The sequence below is a fragment of the Dufourea novaeangliae genome, unplaced genomic scaffold (assembly GCF_001272555.1).
Source record: "Dufourea novaeangliae isolate 0120121106 unplaced genomic scaffold, ASM127255v1 scaffold72, whole genome shotgun sequence".
NCBI classification, from domain to species: Eukaryota; Metazoa; Arthropoda; class Insecta; order Hymenoptera; family Halictidae; genus Dufourea; species Dufourea novaeangliae.
In genome coordinates, this window is record NW_015373947.1 from 858,458 (window position 1) to 878,768 (window position 20,311).

A 20,311-nucleotide genomic window follows, 5' to 3' on the forward strand; every position below is an offset into this window, starting at 1 on the left:
GGGAGAGTGAGGTAGGCGCCTTTGTGCAGATCCGCCTCTATGCAGGCGCACCAAACGCACGGATAATAATGGATAATAATACCTAAATGGCCGATCATCGATTCGAATCCCGGTGAATCGATGATTCGATTGTTTCTGTTATTGCGCGCCCGGCCATCTGCGTCCGACTCGGCCGAAGTGGGCCGCTCGTGCGGCACAAACTCGAATTCCGGCCTATGGATCAAACGTGTGTTTTTGTGAAACAAGTACCCGTTGAACGGGTAAATATTGCTCGTGAGAAGGATTCCACCCCGTAATTTCGGTCGATTCGCTGTCGAACCGGGTAAATGGTAACTCTGGCGTATCTCCAATTTTCGGCACACTTAGGCGCACATCGTTGACATTTTAGCTATCAGGGCACGATGTTAAATGTCGTCCAAAATGACTTGGACATTCTGAATTGAGCATAGGCGATCATCACTTACCTGATTCTTGCCTTTGAGAACGAGGACGTTAGTAACGCGACCGAAGGGTGCACCAAGATGGACGATTTCACCCACTGACACCTCGTTGGGGATATTTCTGATATGGATAACTCTCGAAGGTTTGCTGTTGTGGCTCTTGTCAAGTTTAACCTGTAACAAATGAAAATAAGTACCATTTAATATATGTTTAATACAACACAATTCATGTTTCTATAAAACGATCCCAAAGAAACATCCAAGGAACTGTTCAGACTTAAAAGGAATCGATATCAATAAACGTGAAACTTCGGTTTCACGTAATAAAAGTAACCCCAGTGTGTATTTACTGGCCGATCAAAGTTTCTCGACAAACCTCGTATTTGTCCCCAGAAATACGCTTTTAAAATTCTATTAGGCCTCGTTAAAATGCCTTCGAACGAAAGCCACACACACGCGCGTATACCTCGACTTCCTGATAAACCCTCGAAAGAACTCGGGGGGTCTCCATTGGTTACCGCGTGTAAAAGTAACGAAACTTTTCGCTCGCGTATACATTTAAATCGAAACCCTTGTTGCCGGGGGCAGAATTTTCAATCACGGCTCAATCTAGTCGACTCGGCCCGCAGTCAGTCCCCTCCTCCTCCACCCCCTTTCTCCCTAGACTCTCTCCTCTACGCCCGAACTCTGCCTCCGCGACTCTCTTGTACTCCGCCCCGAACTTCAGTCTTTTTCTTCCTCGCGCAACCGTCTTTTCCACTCTCGGGAAGAGTTGTTGGGGTTTGTCGGGTTTAACTGATCGGAAAATGCGCTCCTTACCGAGTTAAGGAAGACGGACGTTTCTGTGAAAGTCGGCGGTCTGTCAGGTTTTCTGTATGTTTTTTTTTTTTTTTTTATTTGGGTAAAGACACCACAAAAAGATCCGAGTTTACTTAAGGGACCCATCTACTAACGAACTTTCCATAATCTTTCGAACTTGTGAGTTTTGTAGTCGACAGACACTGCTTGCGGGAACGAAGTCATATGCGTAGTCATCTAGCAGTAGTCGGGGAAACTAACGACACTCTTCACCAGAGATGGGCGAACTAATTATCTAGATAAAATGCTTCGAATAACGAATAAAAGATAAAAAAAAGTATTTCGTCATTTTTAATTGTTTAAACGTGGAAATTTCAATTTTTATAATAAAATAGTACTTCGTTATGAATGAATCGACATTTGTCGAACAATTATTTAATATCATTAACTGTTTAAAGCTCAGAACGACACCGTTAGGTACTGCTGCGTTTCACTGTGTATTATTCGAATACAATTTTGCCGAACTCTGCTCTTCACATTATACGACCCACTGATAAATTTAATGTAACTGAAATAAGATTGACAAAACTAGTTGCTTAAAATATTTCACATAGTTTCAAGTGAACAATGTTCGAAATTTTTATGTTATTGCAATATTTATAGTTCATAGATTACATTTCCAAGGATAATGATACGATTCGATTAAATCTCCATTTCGAAACATTTCAGAAGGAATTGAATACAATGCAACGAGTTCGTATAATGTATTATCGTATATTAATGGATAATTGAGTACAGTATAGTGCATAATAAAGACATACTTGTACATACCTCAATGCACAGCAGAAAATTTATCGTACACGGTTCGTTACTTTTCAATTGCATTATAATATGCCATCGCGTACCATCGACCATCTATTTCGAGTAATTATTCAATCCTCGATTACATTTAATAACCGCACTGAATATTGTTGTATTCACGAAATAAAACAGGTTACAGGAATTTAGTCCATCGTTTAACAGAAACTCACGCCACCGATATTTCTTAAATACCCAGTCCCGGTTCACAGTTAATAAATCACCATCAACATATTCATGAATGATGATACAAGATATACCCGGTGGCACGGACGTCGATTTTCCTGTCACCTTTACGGTTCGCGGAAAAATCTATACGTCAGACTCACCGCTGTTCTCCCATGATTTATTTCCTCCAGACTCTGTGCCCGCGTCGATATTTCATAAATTGGAAACACATTTGGATAATTCATTCCTCGTGAAAGATGCATTCTGTCACACCCAAAAATTAATCAAATATATTTACATATAAATCCATAACGAAAAAAAAAGGAAAAATTTACAAAATCGTTATCTACATAAATCGATCTAGAAACTAAATTATCCTACAATTCCCTAGAAGTCGTGATCATTCATATTTTCTCAACCTCGTTTAATGTTCTGGTCGGATTCGTGGTTTCAGCACCTGAAAACTAAAAAATAATCTCCCTGACAGTATAATAAGTCGCGGAGAGTAACTCAACAATGGACCGTGCGAATTGAAGCGCGTCAGAATCCGAATCCACGTGCGTCGGTGAATACCCTGTCCGAGCAACTTTTTCCCTCTTGCGTTTCTGTCGACCAGGGTGGGGAGGTTAAAGGATAGAAGAATTACCGCGGGGGAAGGGGGGATCAAAAGAAGTCGAGGGGTTTAATTTCAAAGGTTAGCTGCTGCTGCCCAGGGGCCTCCTCTCGAGGTTTCCTGTTACCCGAATTCACCTCTAGCCACTTCAGAAGACTCGAAACTCATCTTCACAAACTCCGCGAAAAGGACAGGTGGAGAGGGGGTGGGGGAACCAGCGAGAAAGAAGAGTAGGGGTACGGAATGGGAGAACCGCGGAAAAGAAATGGAGAGACAGTCCGTGGAATATGGCTCCAACGGAAACCTCGTAAAACAGCTGCTTATACGTGCTTCGGCTCTCTAAGGCTCGAAGGTAACGATAAGAAACGACGATAAATAGGAGTAAATTTCAGAGACAGGTGAGAGAGAAGAGCCGGCCGTGAATTCCTCGTAAAATAAACTCAAAACGATCTCCGTTTTATTGGAATCCAGCCCCTTCACCCCCGGTGGTACTTGTTCGATACTTAAACACAATGTTCAACTGACTGATCGAGGTTTCTTCCCCTTTAAAACAGTAACGGAATGTAGAAACCTTGGCTATGAGACCACTTATATTGAAATGAAATTTTTAAATTTTGGGTGAAATCACCATGCGTAGTTTGGTAGGTAGAATGGGTAAACATAGAGACGTTAGCCACTAGGTGCCAGTGCCAGAGTTGCCAGGGGTAACTAGTCTAAGCTATGAACTTGGCGAAATTTTGTAGAGACCCAGGGGTCCTCTCTTACCTAGACATCTACAAAATCTCGCCAAGTTCCAGGTTTAGAGTAGCTACCCCTGGCAACTAGGGACTCTAGAGGTCAGCCTCGTCAGGATCCCTACAAAATTTCGTCAAGTTGATGGTTTAGAGTAGCTACCCCTGGCAACTAGGGACTCTAGAGGTGTGTCTTGCCTAGATCTCTACAAAATCTAGCGAAGTTCGTGGTTTAGAGTAGCTATCCTTGGCAACTATGCGATCCAGAGGCTTTGTCTCACCTGGATCCCTACAAAATTTCGTCAAGTTGATGGTTTAGAGTAGCTACACCTGGCAACTAGGGGATCTAGAGGTCTGCCTCACCTGGATCTTTACAAAATCTCGCTAAGTTCGTGGCTTAGAGTAGCTATCCCTGGCAACTAGGGGATCTAGAGGCTTTGTCTCACCTAGATCCCTACAAAATTTCGTCAAGTTGACGGTTTAGAGTAGCTACCCCTGGCAACTAGGGGCTCTAGAGGTCTGTCTTGCCTAGACTTCTACAAAATCTCGCCAAGTTCCTGGTTTAGAGTAGCTATCCCTGGCAACTAGGGACTCTAGAGGTCAGCCTCGTCAGGATCTCTACAAAATTTCGTCAAGTTGATGGTTTGGAGTAGCAACCCCTGACAACTAAAGGCTCTAGAGGTGTGACTTGCCTAGATCTCTACAAAATCTAGCTAAGTTCGTGGTTTAGAGTAGCTATCCCTGGCAACTAGGGGATCTAGAGGCTTTGTCTCACCTAGATCCCTACAAAATTTCGTCAAGTTGACGGTTTAGAGTAGCTACCTCTGGCAACTAGGGGCTCTAGAGGTGTGTCTTGCCTAGATCTCTACAAAATCTAGCTAAGTTCGTGGTTTAGAGTAGCTATCCTTGGCAACTATGCGATCCAGAGGCTTTGTCTCACCTGGATCCCTACAAAATTTCGTCAAGTTGATGGTTTAGAGTAGCTACACCTGGCAACTAGGGGATCTAGAGGTCTGCCTCACCTGGATCTTTACAAAATCTCGCTAAGTTCGTGGCTTAGAGTAGCTATCCCTGGCAACTAGGGGATCTAGAGGCTTTGTCTCACCTAGATCCCTACAAAATTTCGTCAAGTTGACGGTTTAGAGTAGCTACCCCTGGCAACTAGGGGCTCTAGAGGTCTGTCTTGCCTAGACTTCTACAAAATCTCGCCAAGTTCCTGGTTTAGAGTAGCTATCCCTGGCAACTAGGGACTCTAGAGGTCAGCCTCGTCAGGATCTCTACAAAATTTCGTCAAGTTGATGGTTTGGAGTAGCAACCCCTGACAACTAAAGGCTCTAGAGGTGTGACTTGCCTAGATCTCTACAAAATCTAGCTAAGTTCGTGGTTTAGAGTAGCTATCCCTGGCAACTAGGGGATCTAGAGGCTTTGTCTCACCTAGATCCCTACAAAATTTCGTCAAGTTGACGGTTTAGAGTAGCTACCCCTGGCAACTAGGGGCTCTAGAGGTCTGTCTTGCCTAGACTTCTACAAAATCTCGCCAAGTTCGTGGTTTAGAGTAGCTATCCCTAGCAACTAGGGGATCTAGAGGCTTTGTCTCACCTAGATCCCTACAAAATTTCGTCAAGTTGATGGTTTAAAGTTGCTATCCCTGGCAACTAGGGACTCTAGAGGTCAGCCTCGTCAGGATCTCTACAAAATTTCGTCAAGTTGATGGTTTGGAGTAGCAACCCCTGACAACTAAAGGCTCTAGAGGTGTGACTTGCCTAGACCTCTACAAAATCTCGCTAAGTTCGTGGTTGAGAGTAACTACCCCTAGCAACTAGGGACTCTAGAGGTCAGCCTCGTCTGGATTACCACAAAATTTTGCCAAATTCATGGTTGAAAGTAGCTACCCCTGACAACTAGAGGGTCTAGAGGTCTGTCTTGCCTAGACCTCTACAAAATTTCGGCAAGTGCCTGGCTTAGAGTAGCTAACCAATCAGATCACCGTGGACTGACTTACGAAAATGGAGTTCGGTGCAGTGGTCATGTAGCGACAAGCCAGCGCGGCTAATGCTACAGTACATACCGTAGAAAATACCGAATATCCGGAGAAAAAGACCGAGGGAAGGGTCCAATTCGGAAGTCTCGACCAGGCTGGGCAATTTCGAAGAAGAGGGTATCAAATGAGACACTCGAGATGTCGAGGGCCGAAACGAGGCGCCACGCGAGTGGCTGTCGATCGCAGAAGAAGAGGCTTAATTGCCCGGCGTTTCCCTTCGCTCGCAAAAGGCAGGTTGGAGGTGGCCTCCCGATGCAACCCACGAGAAATGCCGCCCTTATGGTGCAAACAAGGTTGACTTCGAGTACCGTTTCACCACTCTCGGGGACGACCTCGAGAACCTCTTCGTGCCTGGACAACGTGTTCTAACATCTCCCCCACTTTCCGGGCCTTCGTGTTCCTTTTCGTTCCTGTTTCGTGACATCCGACGTCTACCAGATAGTCAATTTTTTCTTTCGGGTCTTATGTAACTACCGAAATAATCATTTGCACGCAGACTGGCAGCAGGTAGTGACGACATCTGTCTAGAAATCCATAGCCATCTGTTTCCGCATTTGACTTGGGTTTCATAGACAGACTATGCCTGGCAGAAACGTGAAGCAAATTTCTTACAGCAGACACTATATTAACTCTGTAGCCATTCCTATTGCAAATACTTATGACACGTACTGGACAAAATCTGACTGTGCAGATTTGACTGACTGAGTGAAAAGTTTCTTTAGTAAATGTACTCCACTGACACCAAAAATGTTGGACTAATGTTCGTGATCAAAGTTTCGTAGGATCCACCAGTTTCCAATTTTGTGGTAGATTTTATAAAATGGCGAGGGACCTGGTCTCGTCACTTATTTTTAGAAGAAACTATGCAGTGTCTTGCATTTAAAGAAAAATGTTCAACCCCTCTTGTGAATTATTTATATTGTTTTCTACGCATTCTATGGATCTCTTCTGCAAGGCTACAGCTTTCACCCTCAAAGCATAATAAAAATTCCCCGTCTTTTTCTCTTTCTGCCTGCCTGGCCCATCATCTTCTGCTCTCGGCCGCCCGCCCCCCATCGGAGAATATGTCTTCCTTCATCCGAGCCGATAATTGGACATAATGGAGGCAATTCGCGGAAAATCGCTTGTAGGAAATGGGCACCGTGACCTCCCCCCACAGCCTGATAACGAGGGAGGACGCGCTCCGCCAACCGGAAGTCAACATTCCAATTCCGTTAGAAAACGCTCCAGGCTTTCTCGAACCGAAGGAAACAACGGACTATTCAGGTTGAGAATTATTTTATATCAAATATATGTACATGCATCGAACAATTCTAAAATAAACCAAGTACAGCAAACGGTCAACGGATCGTGTGAAGAAAAAATAAAGTGGAACGATTTTTAGTTATTTTTACACAGAATATAAAGTAAAGAATAATTTACAGAGAAACCGAATCAAGTCACATATATAGAATGCATAAATTGAATTGTTTAGAATCGTTATGCTACGAATAGCTGCACAAAAATATATCCACGTGAAAACAGAGATAATAAATACCGGTACACGGTGTAATTCGTGGCTTTTTGCGTCTAGGTAACGTTGAGGTTACGTCTCTAAAACATTTTATCACGCCGATAATCTTTATATCATTGCCAGCGAACGAGCCCGAGGGGTCTTAGAGACGCCCGCTGTAAATGAGGAAAACCTGGGGCAATGGTTGGGATCCATTATGTGGTCATACCTGCTCGTTAAAGGAGACATCAGCCCCGGGAACTCTCGCCATTACGAGCCTCAAACCACGCTAAAATATTTCTCGTGATAAACATGTGACAATTATTTAACCAACCACCGTGGGCACGTTTCATTGCCGCCCCTCGTTACGATTCTCCGTGTTGTGCAAATGACATTGACCGTTTAATGGAAATAAAAGCTGAACTATAAACAATTTAATACTTTTTCTGCATATTGCGGTGTATCAGAAAAAATAAGTGAATTTTCGGAAGCAATTCTCTTCGTAAAGGGCTCTGGCGTTCGAAAAAATTTAATTTGAATAGGAAAATTAGAAAAATTTAATTGGTAGAGCACGCATGCATTCGAGTGAGCGGAGCTAGGGTAAATGGTCCCTCCTCCTCAGTGCCCCATATAATTGAATGAACCTATACACACATTCAGATTCAATTTTCTAAAAAAAAAAAAATAATAATAAAGCTTCTCATGAAAGGGAGCTTTCATGCAGAAATAAGGTTTGTAGTGATAAGCTTATAAATGGAATACAAGTTACCCTTAGACATTGCGTAAGGGTCGTCCGAGCCTGTCTCGATAATAAAAATCAGCTGTCACAATCGAAGCGAACCAGACCTGACACAGTCTGCTGAGAAAAGATTCCCACCTATATTATCCTGTTTCTCCTGTTTCATCCTGTCTTTTGCACACTACATTTCCAATGGGATTCTGTACTTTTATATGCCTTCCCTTTTGTAGCCTCAATTGAATAGAATTTTTACGAATATAATAATGTCTAGCAGCAGATTATAAAATTCTATATACAAATATATAAAAATTGTACGGTTAAATTAAATTGCCTTAAACGATATTATTAATTTTTCAACACTCACATTTGACAGGACGCCTAGCCATAACCTATGCTGTCTTTTGCCACATGTTTCACTTTTAAAATTATTGCGCATGCCTATCGGAGTTTGCAGAGTCGTGAATGGATGGAAATCACAAGCAATAAATCACACACAAAGTAACACGCAAAACGTTACTCGGCTTTTGCCGCCGTTTCGAATCACCGAACTGTTCACAATTCGAAAACTCACTCGAAAATAAAACGGACCCGGCGCAGACACTGACGGGTTCGTGAGTGGTCGATGTGACGACACGACACTCATGTGTCTCCGACATGATTCGGCTTCGTCCAACTGGCGTTTTATGTAGATGGTGGGGAGGGGGCTGTATTCCCACGTGTAACATTTCGGCGGTAAAATAAAATGCCTTCACCCAAATCCTTTCAAGACACAGACTTCCACAAGCTTCAATCTACGACCACGAAGTCCATTTTTTTATTCATTTATAAGTTCACTTTCAAAGAAAGAAGTCATATAACTGCAAATCGAATTTTAAAAGTGAATATTAAAAATCTCAAATTATTCTAAACTTCGCGGATTTGTGGGGGACAACATTTCCCTATTCACTTTTAATTCCATATGCAAAAAAGAGGTTACAAAATTTCAAATCGAATTTCAAAATTGACAATTAAAAATCTCGATTTTGGTTTAAACTTCACAGATTTGTAGAATACCAAATTTCCCTATTCACTTTTAATTCCACATGCAAAAAAGAGGTTACAAAATTTCAAATCGAATTTCAAAATTGACAATTAAAAATGTCGATTTTCTTTAAACTTCGCAGATTTGTAGACTACCAAATTTCCCTATTCAGTTTCAATTCCATGTTCAAAAACGAAGCCTCAAAATTTGAAATCAAATTATGAAACTAAAAATTAAAAATCTCGAATCTTTTGAAACTTGGATTGCTAGTTTCTGATCCTTCAAGGTGCAAACACGCATTTATTATGTGTTGTACTATTTTTCACTAACTGACGAAGATCAGTATGCATGACGATGGACGGTTAAGTGATTTCGCGGCGAGCACAGAGACGCAGTTAAATAGGAGCACGTGCCACGGCGCAACAGGCTGCGCGATGGTCTTATCCCCATTAGAATTCCAAGTAGATTCCCTGTTCTCGAGCTCTGACTTACATAACGTTTCCCCCTTCGACCCCTCCCCCCCCCCCCCCATAACCCTCCGGCGTGGCGTAACGTTTGCCCTTCAGGCACCGTTTCTGCTCGCCGACAGAAAATCCAGATTCCTTTCTTTGGAGAGCAGCAGACGAAAGGCGTCCAACCACCCGCGGACGAGTTTTCCAGATAAGCGCGGGCCATGTCGTTTCCACGATGGATGCACTCGAGAGGCGCGACCGCGAAAAGTGCCGAGGGAAAAGTTTTCCGAGTGTCTCTTTCGGCGAGATAGGAAATATTTTTCTCACCCCCCCTCCACCCCAGTACTATCATTCCCCCTCAAGCATATACCCGGTAAATCCGATTTTTAGTTAACCTGTTGTGAAAGTACATCTAGAAGTCCTAAATAAAGTATTTACAATTCACGAATTTTAGATAATTAAATAATAAATACAGCTAATTGTCATTCATTGACTCGTCCAACCCAAGCAAATCAAGTATAGTGAAGTCTTGGTACAATAAAGACTCGATGACAATTGGATAAGAAGAATGTACCAAATGAATAATTTACCCCCCCAACAGTTTTTAAACGGAGCCGGGTCTCAAACTCTCATGGAGTTTTTACTGCATATTGCCGCACGAGGCACCTCCCCCTCCAGAAATACTTTCACGCACACAAAATTGCGATTCAGTTCTGGCGCAGGCGCCGGAACCGTCGCTACTAGGACAAAATGTATCATGGATTGGCTCTCGATGTATTGCCGATTCCTAGAATTTTCCTCTCGAACCGCCCCAGCCGCGGCAATATATTAAGAGTCCACTGTATCCACCGTTAATTTCAGCGACAAATTGCAGGGAAAAAAACTTCAGAATAGATTTGTTCGGGGCAACCACTCGCGAATAGAAAGCTCAAACACGAATACCCACGCTCGACCGAGAAAAATCCAATCACTCGAAAACGGTCTTTAACAATTGTGTCCCCGTCGAATTAATCAAACCCCGTGATTCTTTCCACTGTCGTCCCTCTATTTTCTCCCCCTTGTTGTATTGCCGTGCGTCCCGTGTTCATTTCCCGACTTCACGAGAAAATGTTGATATTAAAACTAATGGGAGGAGGGGCACAATAAGGGAGCTCGTGGATGGGGTGGTATTGAAAATGTTGCCGCGCCCGAAGATTCTTGAGAGGCTGTCCACTGGAGGAGGGAGGGAGGGAGGGGTAGAGAGAAACATGTAAAAAGGACAAGTGACCTATCGAAATCAATACCTCCCCTGCGTGTATTCATCGAAATCGAAACCCGAGAACGGTGAGGAGGTGGGAGGGGATGGTCGAGGGCCCGGATAAGGGGTGAACGGCGTTTCTGCGGCGGACGGATGAAAAATGGCAGCGACTCTGTTTTCACCTGACCAACACACACACCACGAAACCGTTTCGATACCCTGTTCTCCTTTTGTGTGTTAGCCAGGTATTTTATTAGGCGACTGAAAAATTCAGATACAAGGAAAATATCACGTATTCATTGTGTCATGCTTTGCCAGATGTGGGGAGGGGTGGAATATTTATTGCGCCAGGTTAGCGACGGAATTTATTTGCTCGCGCTTTTTTCCTGTTCCTCCCTTCTATTTTTAATTGCGGGTGTATTTGCGCGTTTCCTTTGATTGACCCACCCCCTCCAGTGGTTATTTCTTGTCCAGCGTTCGTTCTGTTTGCGCTCTGGTTTTTTTGATTAATTAAACGATATCGCGACCACTTTGCTGCTGCTTCCCCTTTGACGTATCTCGTGACCATCGGTTTTTCCAATCGAGTCGTGTTTGGGTAGCTAAAGTGTTTGACGATGATGAGGAGGGAAAAAGACTCGAAGCAATCAGATCCTCGAGAAGTCGCCAGAGACGGTACCACGAATGCTTTATACGTGGACTAGATCGAGGCGAAGGAGCCAATGAGGATCGAGATCGGTTGCTTTGCCATCTGGTGGCCAGTTGCACAACTACAGTGATGAGTATTCGAAGACTCCACGGCGCTGAGTGTTCAGACGTCATCTCCACTACTAGGAGGGTTCCCTCGTGGAATTAGTTGAGTACGCAGTGGTGGGGATGACGTCTGAACACTCACACGGAGCCTTCGAACACTCATCGGTGATTTAATGCAATGATACAGTAGACGAAGTGGACCCAATAGAGGCTAGGGTCTTTATTCTATATTTTCCCTAGAAACGGTGTCGAACTACGATTCAAGAACAAGATAAAAAGCAACCATTGTTCAGATACAAGAGAGTGTTACATCTTAAAAGCCTTCTATAGATTTCACAATAACTGCTAAAGTAAAAGAGCTACCCCACACTTAGACCACTTTCCTTACTCGTCCCATCATTATCTTCATTTTTTTCTTTTTTTGTTGTTGAAAATATTAGCACGAGTAAAAGGACCTGTACGATGGCAATAAGCTGATAAAATAGGGACAGAGCCCAAGAAAATGTTAAAGGTCCAAGAAAAATGGCAAGAAATTCGAGATGACAGTGCTGGCCAACGTCCACAAATATTTTTCTTGCAGTGCAACGGTGTCGCGTGATGCAGCTGGCGACAATGCTTTCACCCTCGATATCCTGGCGAAAACACGGTATCAAACGAATATCAATCGCTGTAAAACAACGGTTTTTATTTTCGATGACAACCGAGAACTGTGGTTCCGTCGAAATCGACGGAAATTCCTGGTCTCACAGAAACAATGGAACCTTTTGTCTAGTGCAAATCCATAAGAATATTAATAGACCATTAATAAAGCTTATGAAATCCTAGAAATGAGACGGGAATTCACGATCATGGATCACGGATTTGAATCATGGGTTTGACCGTGTTGTGGTAAGATGGGAGCTGCCTAAATGATCGTTGGGACGTCAAGGTAATACATATTGACGTTTTGCCGATAATTCCCGCGGCGTCTCGGCGCTAAGCGTCGAGGAAGTCGTCGTCTGTGCGCCGGAAGTGTGCAAACTCACGCTTGTAACCGATTGAAAAATCAGGGACGGAATAAGGGACCCTCATTAAACGACCCTCTTTCCTCAACTCCAGGGAGGTCTGAGTCCCTATGGTTCCTCTTATTTCGCGTCCTGCCGCTCTTTTGACCAACCCTTGAACGCCTCCAATCGTTTGGCATCATCACTTAGGCTACTATTACGATGATCGTGGCCCTAAGCAACCTAATATTGATGATAACACTAGCTATTTGTATTGGACATGTACGAACTTCCAAAATCAGGATGTCGGGGGTGTTTACTGGCTCATATTCCTTGGACGTCTGAAGTGATATAAAATGATGGGGGGTGAAAAAAGAGGCATGAAATGGAGAGGTATCATCCTAGGACTACTAGTTGATTCATTAATAAGACTATCTGACAGACCCAGTCTTAGAAGAAGGGATATTTGAGGTTTCGTTATAGAATATGTGTTAGATACATGCATGTACGTCTTGATAGAAGTATAAAATTATTATCATCGAATAATCACTTCAGTTTTAATTGCTGAATAGTGAGAGGCTAAATGCAAAGATATTTGGGGATTTGTTTAGGGGAGTACGTATAGCCTAATCGGTAACGGAACGGGTACTTGCGAGAAATTTATTGTCTTAGGGGCCATCTGGCGGCCTAAAAGTCCCTATTAACACGTTTCTACGTTGACCAAAAATATTTATCTGAAGTTAATATTGTTTAACTATAAAATCCATATATCCGCATGCTGCACTTTGTTGGCGGGCGCTAAACCTTCCAGGTGTCAGGGGTCCTCAACTATATTATTCTTTTTTACATTTGTGATGATCCATAGATTATGAGATGGGAATTTTTTAAATTTTCAACGACACTGCCGATATATCCCGGAGCAATCTTCCTCTAGCAAGTAACCGGGCTTAATTGAAAGACAGGCAACATTTCCCCTCCGGATAGGAAAAAGTGCGGCGAGAGTTCACGAGGCCAGTCATGAAAATTTGAATCCGATCCCGAACGAATGCAACTTTTGTCAGTGTCAAATTCTTGACTGGCGCTTATCAGCCCGTGGATTTTCACGTCGATGCTACAGACAGATTTACGCGCGTCGATTCGATGCCCAGGGATCATTTTGTTCCGACAAAATAGTGACTGAGAGAGAAAGAAAGTCTTCGAAAAATTTTCACAGTTGTTCCCCAGTTTTAACAAGTCATAGACAAAATGGTCGTATGTAGAGTTACAGTAAATCCTCGGTAAGTGTCCGAAGGATCCTCGGCACTGGCAAAGAGAGGTTCCCAGGTGTAACGTTGACTTTTCAATGAAGTTTTGTACAGTGAGAGAGCTTGGAATTCTGAAGCCAATAATATTTGTTTCGATTAATATTTAGTGTCGAGAAACCTTCAAACACTCACCGAGGATTTACTGTATATAAAATATGATTAAATATATTATTGTCAAATTAAATAATAATATATTGAAATTAATATTTGGATAGCATAGTTTTGTTAATGCGCATTTGCAATGTGATAAATGTAAATTGCATTCCGGGCTCTGACCAATTCGCGAGATCAAAATACACATGTTATTCGGACATGTTTTACCGCTATGGAAAACGTTACAATTAATTAGAACGGCGAATGTTGATTGAATGAGGTTCCACTTCATTGTTGTCGGAAACATACGCAGTGAACGGACATCAGATGGAAACAATTCGACGACAAGGGGAGCAGTCGGAACAATGCTGCATCGGTCAATTTTATTTTCCATGCAAACGGTACGGGACGAAAAATGGAGCAGAAAAACAGTACAGTCTATTTGGGAATCTGGCTTGCTGGCGACTTCGACAATGTAGTGCAGTTTTTTGTGTCCAGGCCGAATGCAATTACAGCTGTAAATTTTGACTGAAAACAATATGATATTGAACCTAGGCGAGATGAAAAATTCGTAATTACAAAAATCGATAAAGAAAAGATGATTGATCTTAAGGTCATCTTTACAAGAAATCTTTAACTTTTCAGCTGTCGTGCCGTTTTTCAAAATTATCTACGTTGTGTTGCTAGCACGACTCGATGGCTAGTATGCATATTCGTACAGAACATGTTGCAAAATTGAAGTAAATTATAAGGAAATAGCGCCTTTCTTTTGTTTTGAAAAGTCAATCATCCTATTGTTCAAATTTATTTATATTATTTATAAAACTTAAGCATTTATAATTGTCTTACTAAAAATAAATATATTTAGAAAAATGATCTAAAAAGAACTAGTCTAAAATGTCTAAAATTTACAAATATGTTGCAGTTTTCACGAAAATATTAATTTAAATAACAAATGGTAACTACTTTTTATTACATAAAAAATTGCCATTTCTTCGTGACGAGTATACTCGTCATTCACGACTAAGACGTTAAACGACAAAATGAATTAATCAAAGAACTCGCGTGATTTTGTGAATGTCCACAAACAGTTCCAACGTGTCCCAGGGACAATGTAATCATCGCTGATAGTCCTTTTTAGAACATGTTTGCTCGGTCACGCGTTATTGCGCGACCCGCACTCTCAATAAATAGTAATTGAATGACGAAAAGGGCGGGAAAGGTTTCGACTCCACCCGCCCCGGTCGATGTTAACTGTTTCCACCGAGACCGACGGTTCGTCTGTTTACGAGCCTTTCCTGGGGACAAAGGACAACGACAATCGTAAAACTGTATCGAAGGATTATCGTTGGATTGACGGAAGGGGACTGGTAATGTCCGATTTCCAATATACTTTACTCCAGTTATATTCTTGGAAAAAAAGATTATTCGTCAACTTTCGTTAAATAAACAACATGGCACACACGGAACACTAAAAATTTAATATATATTAACACGTCCACATGTCTGACAATAAACGTGTTACGAAAAGGTGGCCTAACTTGCCTTAAAGTGACGTGAAAGATGACAATCATCACGAGTCTTTTCCACTACTGGAAATCATCGATGAGTGTTCGTGGGTTCCTCGACACTGAGTGTTCAGGCGTCATCCCTACCATTGGGAGGGGTCCCCCATGGAACCAGTCAAGCTCCCAGTGGTGGGGATGACGTCTGAACAACATTCAGTGCTGAGGAACCTTCGAACACTCATCGATGATTTACTGTATTGTGTAGCTACGAGATGACCAGGCCGTTCACTGCTATTTTATCCCCATCACACTGTTATTCCCATCATTCCAGGACACCAAACAATACAGTAAATCCTCGATGAGGAAAAAAAAGCATTAACTAAACATGAAATATTTCATAAACTAATGGGTGTATGCGGCTGAAACAAATATCATTGGCTTCAGAATTCCAAATTCTATAACTGTACTAAACCTCGTTTAAGAGTCAGCGTTACACCTAGGAACCTTCCTCGTCAATGCCGAGTAGCCTCCGAACACTTATCCAGTATTTACTGTACAAATCTTAAACATCGATTATCTAAAAGAGCAGGTGACAGAATACCTGAAAAGAGAAGTCTGCGCTTTCATCGCGAAATCGATCACGTAGCCTCTGTATCAGTCTGTATACGGTGGACATGGGCCATAATAAATTCGACGAAGGCCAAGTGAACGAATGGGTGGCAACGCGTAAAGGGGGCAGGGGGCTGGGAGTTAATAAATTGACCGGCCAAAACGACACAGAGGCCTCAATGCAGTCTTGCTAGTTTTATGGAAAGGATGTAGAATCGTAGAACGGACTGGAGGGCTGGGAATACCGGTTATTGATGAACCGTGGACGCCCTCCCACCCTTTGGCTCTAACCCCCCCCTCCACGACCGGTCGTATGTCCAGTAGCGTATGGTAGCGTGTGCACACCACGATACAATGGCGTATGCCACGTTCATAACGTATTTGGACACGTTGGCCCATCTTGCAGCCAGGGCCATGATTAATTGCGTCCCTGTTATCTCCCGCGAACGACAGCGCTGCCTCGGGAAAAAGAGGAATTTCTGGCGAGGCGTAGCGCAAATTTGCTTAAAAGCGTTGTTTTTCTCTTTCTTCTATACACTGGACAGGGTTTTCATTTTTCTATCAGAATTTTCGACGATGCAATCGGGAGCATGAACGGTATGACCAGTAAATTCTCGATAAGTGTTCCTCGGTACTGAACATTAAATATTTAATAAACTAATGGTCATATGTGGCTGAAACAAATATCATTGGGTCCAGAATTCCAAGCTCTATCAACGTGCTAAACCTCATCAAAAAGTCAGCGTTACACCTGAAGACACCAAAGAACACTCATTGAGGATTTAGTGTAATTCGAGATTCGATGGTGATTATTTGCCATCGGGACGTCATTCTGCCGCCAAATACGATCGAAAACACTAGACTGGTGTTGGACGCTAGCTCATTCGGGTCTTCGTAGCGTCACACGGCCGACTCGATGACACCGGAATGGCTCGAAGTAACATCCATAAATCAACGCCAGGGGGACGAGCAGGAACGAACGGACGGCGATGTTCGCGCCTATTCCGAGGGAAAAAGGTAACGGCGAAGGGAAACGGTACGATTTGAAAACGATCCCCGATAGCGATCAATCAAAGTGATATTTATTCACGGCGTTTAATACGTTTAATATGACTTCCATCGACCGCTTTTACACTGGAAATGGCCAACGTGTACAGGACGATAATCATTCTCGACCCTTGTGACACACGGCGAATCGAAAAGCCGTTCTGTTCCAATCTTTCAATGTAATTACCCGATGAATGACTACAGTTGAGTAACCATATGACGTGAAATTGAGCGGCCTAATTGAATGTTAAAATTCTATTACCCAATTGTATTTCGTTCAATACTGATTTTATCGTACGAATAAAATTCGTTAAATAATGTTTCTTACGTCTACTTTATAATATTTCACGATATTTTGTTATATTTCTTTCAGCAAATGTGTATTCTCAGGAGGGATACTTGCTCTCGCCAAAGGCGATAACTTCATTCATCCTACTGTCTAATGAATTTACTCTTTCTGTAGCTCGAGTTTAACGTAATCCCCTTGTGTAATATGTAACACTTAGTAGCGCCCATCTACTGGAACATTCAACTGTTTACCTATTACCTGATACACACATTTGCAGTAACGCAAAACTTAGCGCCCCTCTTTACTGTAAACAACGTCCTCCTACCTACTTCCGACTTTTATTAAAATCTACTTTCACAAACCATGTACTCTTTAGTTGGCTAGATGTTGCCAATTTTTAACCCTTAAATTCCTTACTTCCCAAGACCCTAAGACCTTAAAATTCTCAGATCCCGTATAACCCTAAGATCCCAAGACACCACAACTCCAGACCTCTAGGTATCTTCACTTAATTCCTCGTCCCATCAATTCCTAAATCCTGATTGCTACCCCTACTTTCCTGGTTCCTACCTCTAATTCCCTGGGTCATCTGACCTCTGTATCGCTAGAGTTCCAGCTTCTTACATGTCTAGTCCTCAGGGTTCCTAACTTCTCAGTGTCCTAGGCTCTTGCGTGCATAGTCACGTGGGTCCTTAGAGCTACAGATCCCTCTATTCCAGAATCCTCAAGTCTCTGATTACCTAAACACATAATTCCCTGGGCCCCTAAGTCTACAGACCTCCAGAGGCCTGGTCCTTGATTGCCTCGTACCTCTATCCCACACCCATCAGCCTTCAGACCTCTAAGTCTCCAGACCTCCAGAGGCCTGGTCCTTTATTGCCTCATATCTCTATCCTACACCCATCAGCATTCAGGCCCCTAAGTCTCCAGACCTCCAGAGGCCTGGTCCTTTATTGCCTCCTACCTCTATCCCACACTCATCAGCATTCAGACCCCTAAGTCTCCAGACCTCCAGAGGCCAGGTTCTTTATTGCCTCATGCCTCTACCCCACACCCATCAGCATTGAGACCCCTAAGTCGCCAAACCTTTAGAGGCCTGGTCCTTGATTGCCTCACACCTCTATCCTACACCCATCAGCATTCAGGCCCCTAAGTCTCCAGACCTTTAGAGGCCTGGTCCTTGATTGCCTCATACCTCTATCCCACACCCATCAGCCTTCAGACCTCTAAGTCTCCAGACCTCCAGAGGCACGGTCCTTTATTGCCTCATACCTCTATCCCACATCCATCAACCTTCAGGCCCCTAAGTCTCTAGACCTTTAGAGGCCTGGTCCTTGATTGCCTCATACCTCTATCCCACACCCATCAACCTTCAGACCTCTAAGTCTCCAGACCTCCAGAGGCCTGGTCCTTTATTGCCTCATACCTCTACCCCACACCCATCAACCTTCAGGCCCCTAAGTCTCCAGATCTCAAGCCACTAAAATATTGACTCACTGGCATGAAACTATTAACGAAAGAAAGTGCTGAAGTTTCCTTACAGCTACAAGCCTTATTCATTCCCTGTTCAGCTGTTTAACGCGGACTCCTTCCCCTTCTTTTTTACATCGCCACAAGATCTCCATTAGGAAGTTCCGCGCTTTATACACAGCGTCCAATCTTTTTACAGGCTCTACGGCCACAGTTCCACGTCTTTACGGTCGCCAATATCTTTTTATCGTGCTCAGTGGTGGTTCCGTTGGGCAAGCGTTCTCTACATTTCGGTTTCGTGGCCGGGAAATTTTTGCGGGCCAAGTGCCAGAGTTTAAATCTTAATCACGGGCTTCAATTCACTCCGGCGATTTCTCGGTCCTCGCAGGAATCAGGGAACCGCGGGTAAACTCCGTGAAACTTAACGCTGAATCAAAATGAACCGAGTTACTTCTATTCCGTTCGCAGTTTCATTGTTCCACCTTCGTTTATTAATTGACTTCCCCTCGCAACCAGTAGTTCCCTGCGCGTGGTAATCTTCGTTTCTATTCCCAGTTTCTTAACGTCAAATATTTCACCAAGAGGGTGGAGCCGTGTATTTGTACATGGGCGCGCGTTTGCTCGCGCCCACCCTCGAAACTCAGATCGAGTTTCCCTTTACCGTTCATACATGAACACGTACGAAGATATTTCGATCGACGAATTGCGGTGAAACTTCCGCTTATGTTTGGATTCGCCAGCAAATATAAGCCTGTACTAACTGGCACGATTAGGGACTGGTGTAAACACGCGCGGGTGCTTTTGACATTTCGAATTGGACGTGCTGGAGTTACTGTTTCTAATTTGTCAGACCCCCTAAATCATATATCGGTATTGTTAAAAATACGATTAATAATAAAATAAAAATCATTCGCCCTATTCTGTGATGATTATTGTATCCCTTCGACCAGTAGCCAATAGATTACCACAAAAACTTAAATTTTGAAAAAATAATATATCAGATGCAAATTAAATTTTTTCACAATTATTTTCTCTGTTCTAATTTCGTTTAAAATGGTATTCTTGTTTGGAAAAGCCTCATCCAGTGAATTTAAATGATGGCAAGAGTAACCATAATATTCATTAATTATTGATTAATGATTTGGTATTCGTTATAATGGCCGCGTTTCTATTAATTAATATACGTTTATTTGTATCGTATCACGTTGCAATTATATTTTATAAAATTTATCTTAGAGTGATTGCTTTTACAGAAAATTTCGGCGTATCAATTCCAGTTGAAACGGAATTATTTACTCGCGTATGGAAATTAATTATGGAATAATTTAATATCAGTTACGTGATCCTGGGCCGTATAAGTGTACGTGATTAAAATGATTACTAATCACAATTATAATTAAAGTCGTATCTATAATACACTACAAATGTTTAATAATTGCACAAGAAAATAATGTACAATACATTTGTCCTGAATTCACTTCTTTAGCAATCGTAATCCCTCCGTGGTGGACCACTCTTTACCCTCATTCTTAATAGCCACTAACAAGCACACATATCCACACAACAAATGTAATGAAATGTAGAGAGGAGCAAAAAGACGACGGAAGGGGGTAAGTTATGGTCAGATTACAAGAGAAAATGGGCGTCAAGAGAGATGAGGAGTGAAAG

General features: G+C 42.6%; 1 protein-coding gene across 1 annotated transcript in view; it reads right to left on the reverse strand.

Annotated features, from left to right (window-relative positions):
* The window catches only part of LOC107186114 (polypyrimidine tract-binding protein 2), a 224,829-nt gene that overhangs the window by 93,191 nt on the left and 111,327 nt on the right, over window positions 1–20,311 (reverse strand). Inside the window, 1 exon segment of the mRNA XM_015573922.1 lies at window positions 465–614. Coding sequence (XP_015429408.1) covers window positions 465–614 — 150 coding nt within the window.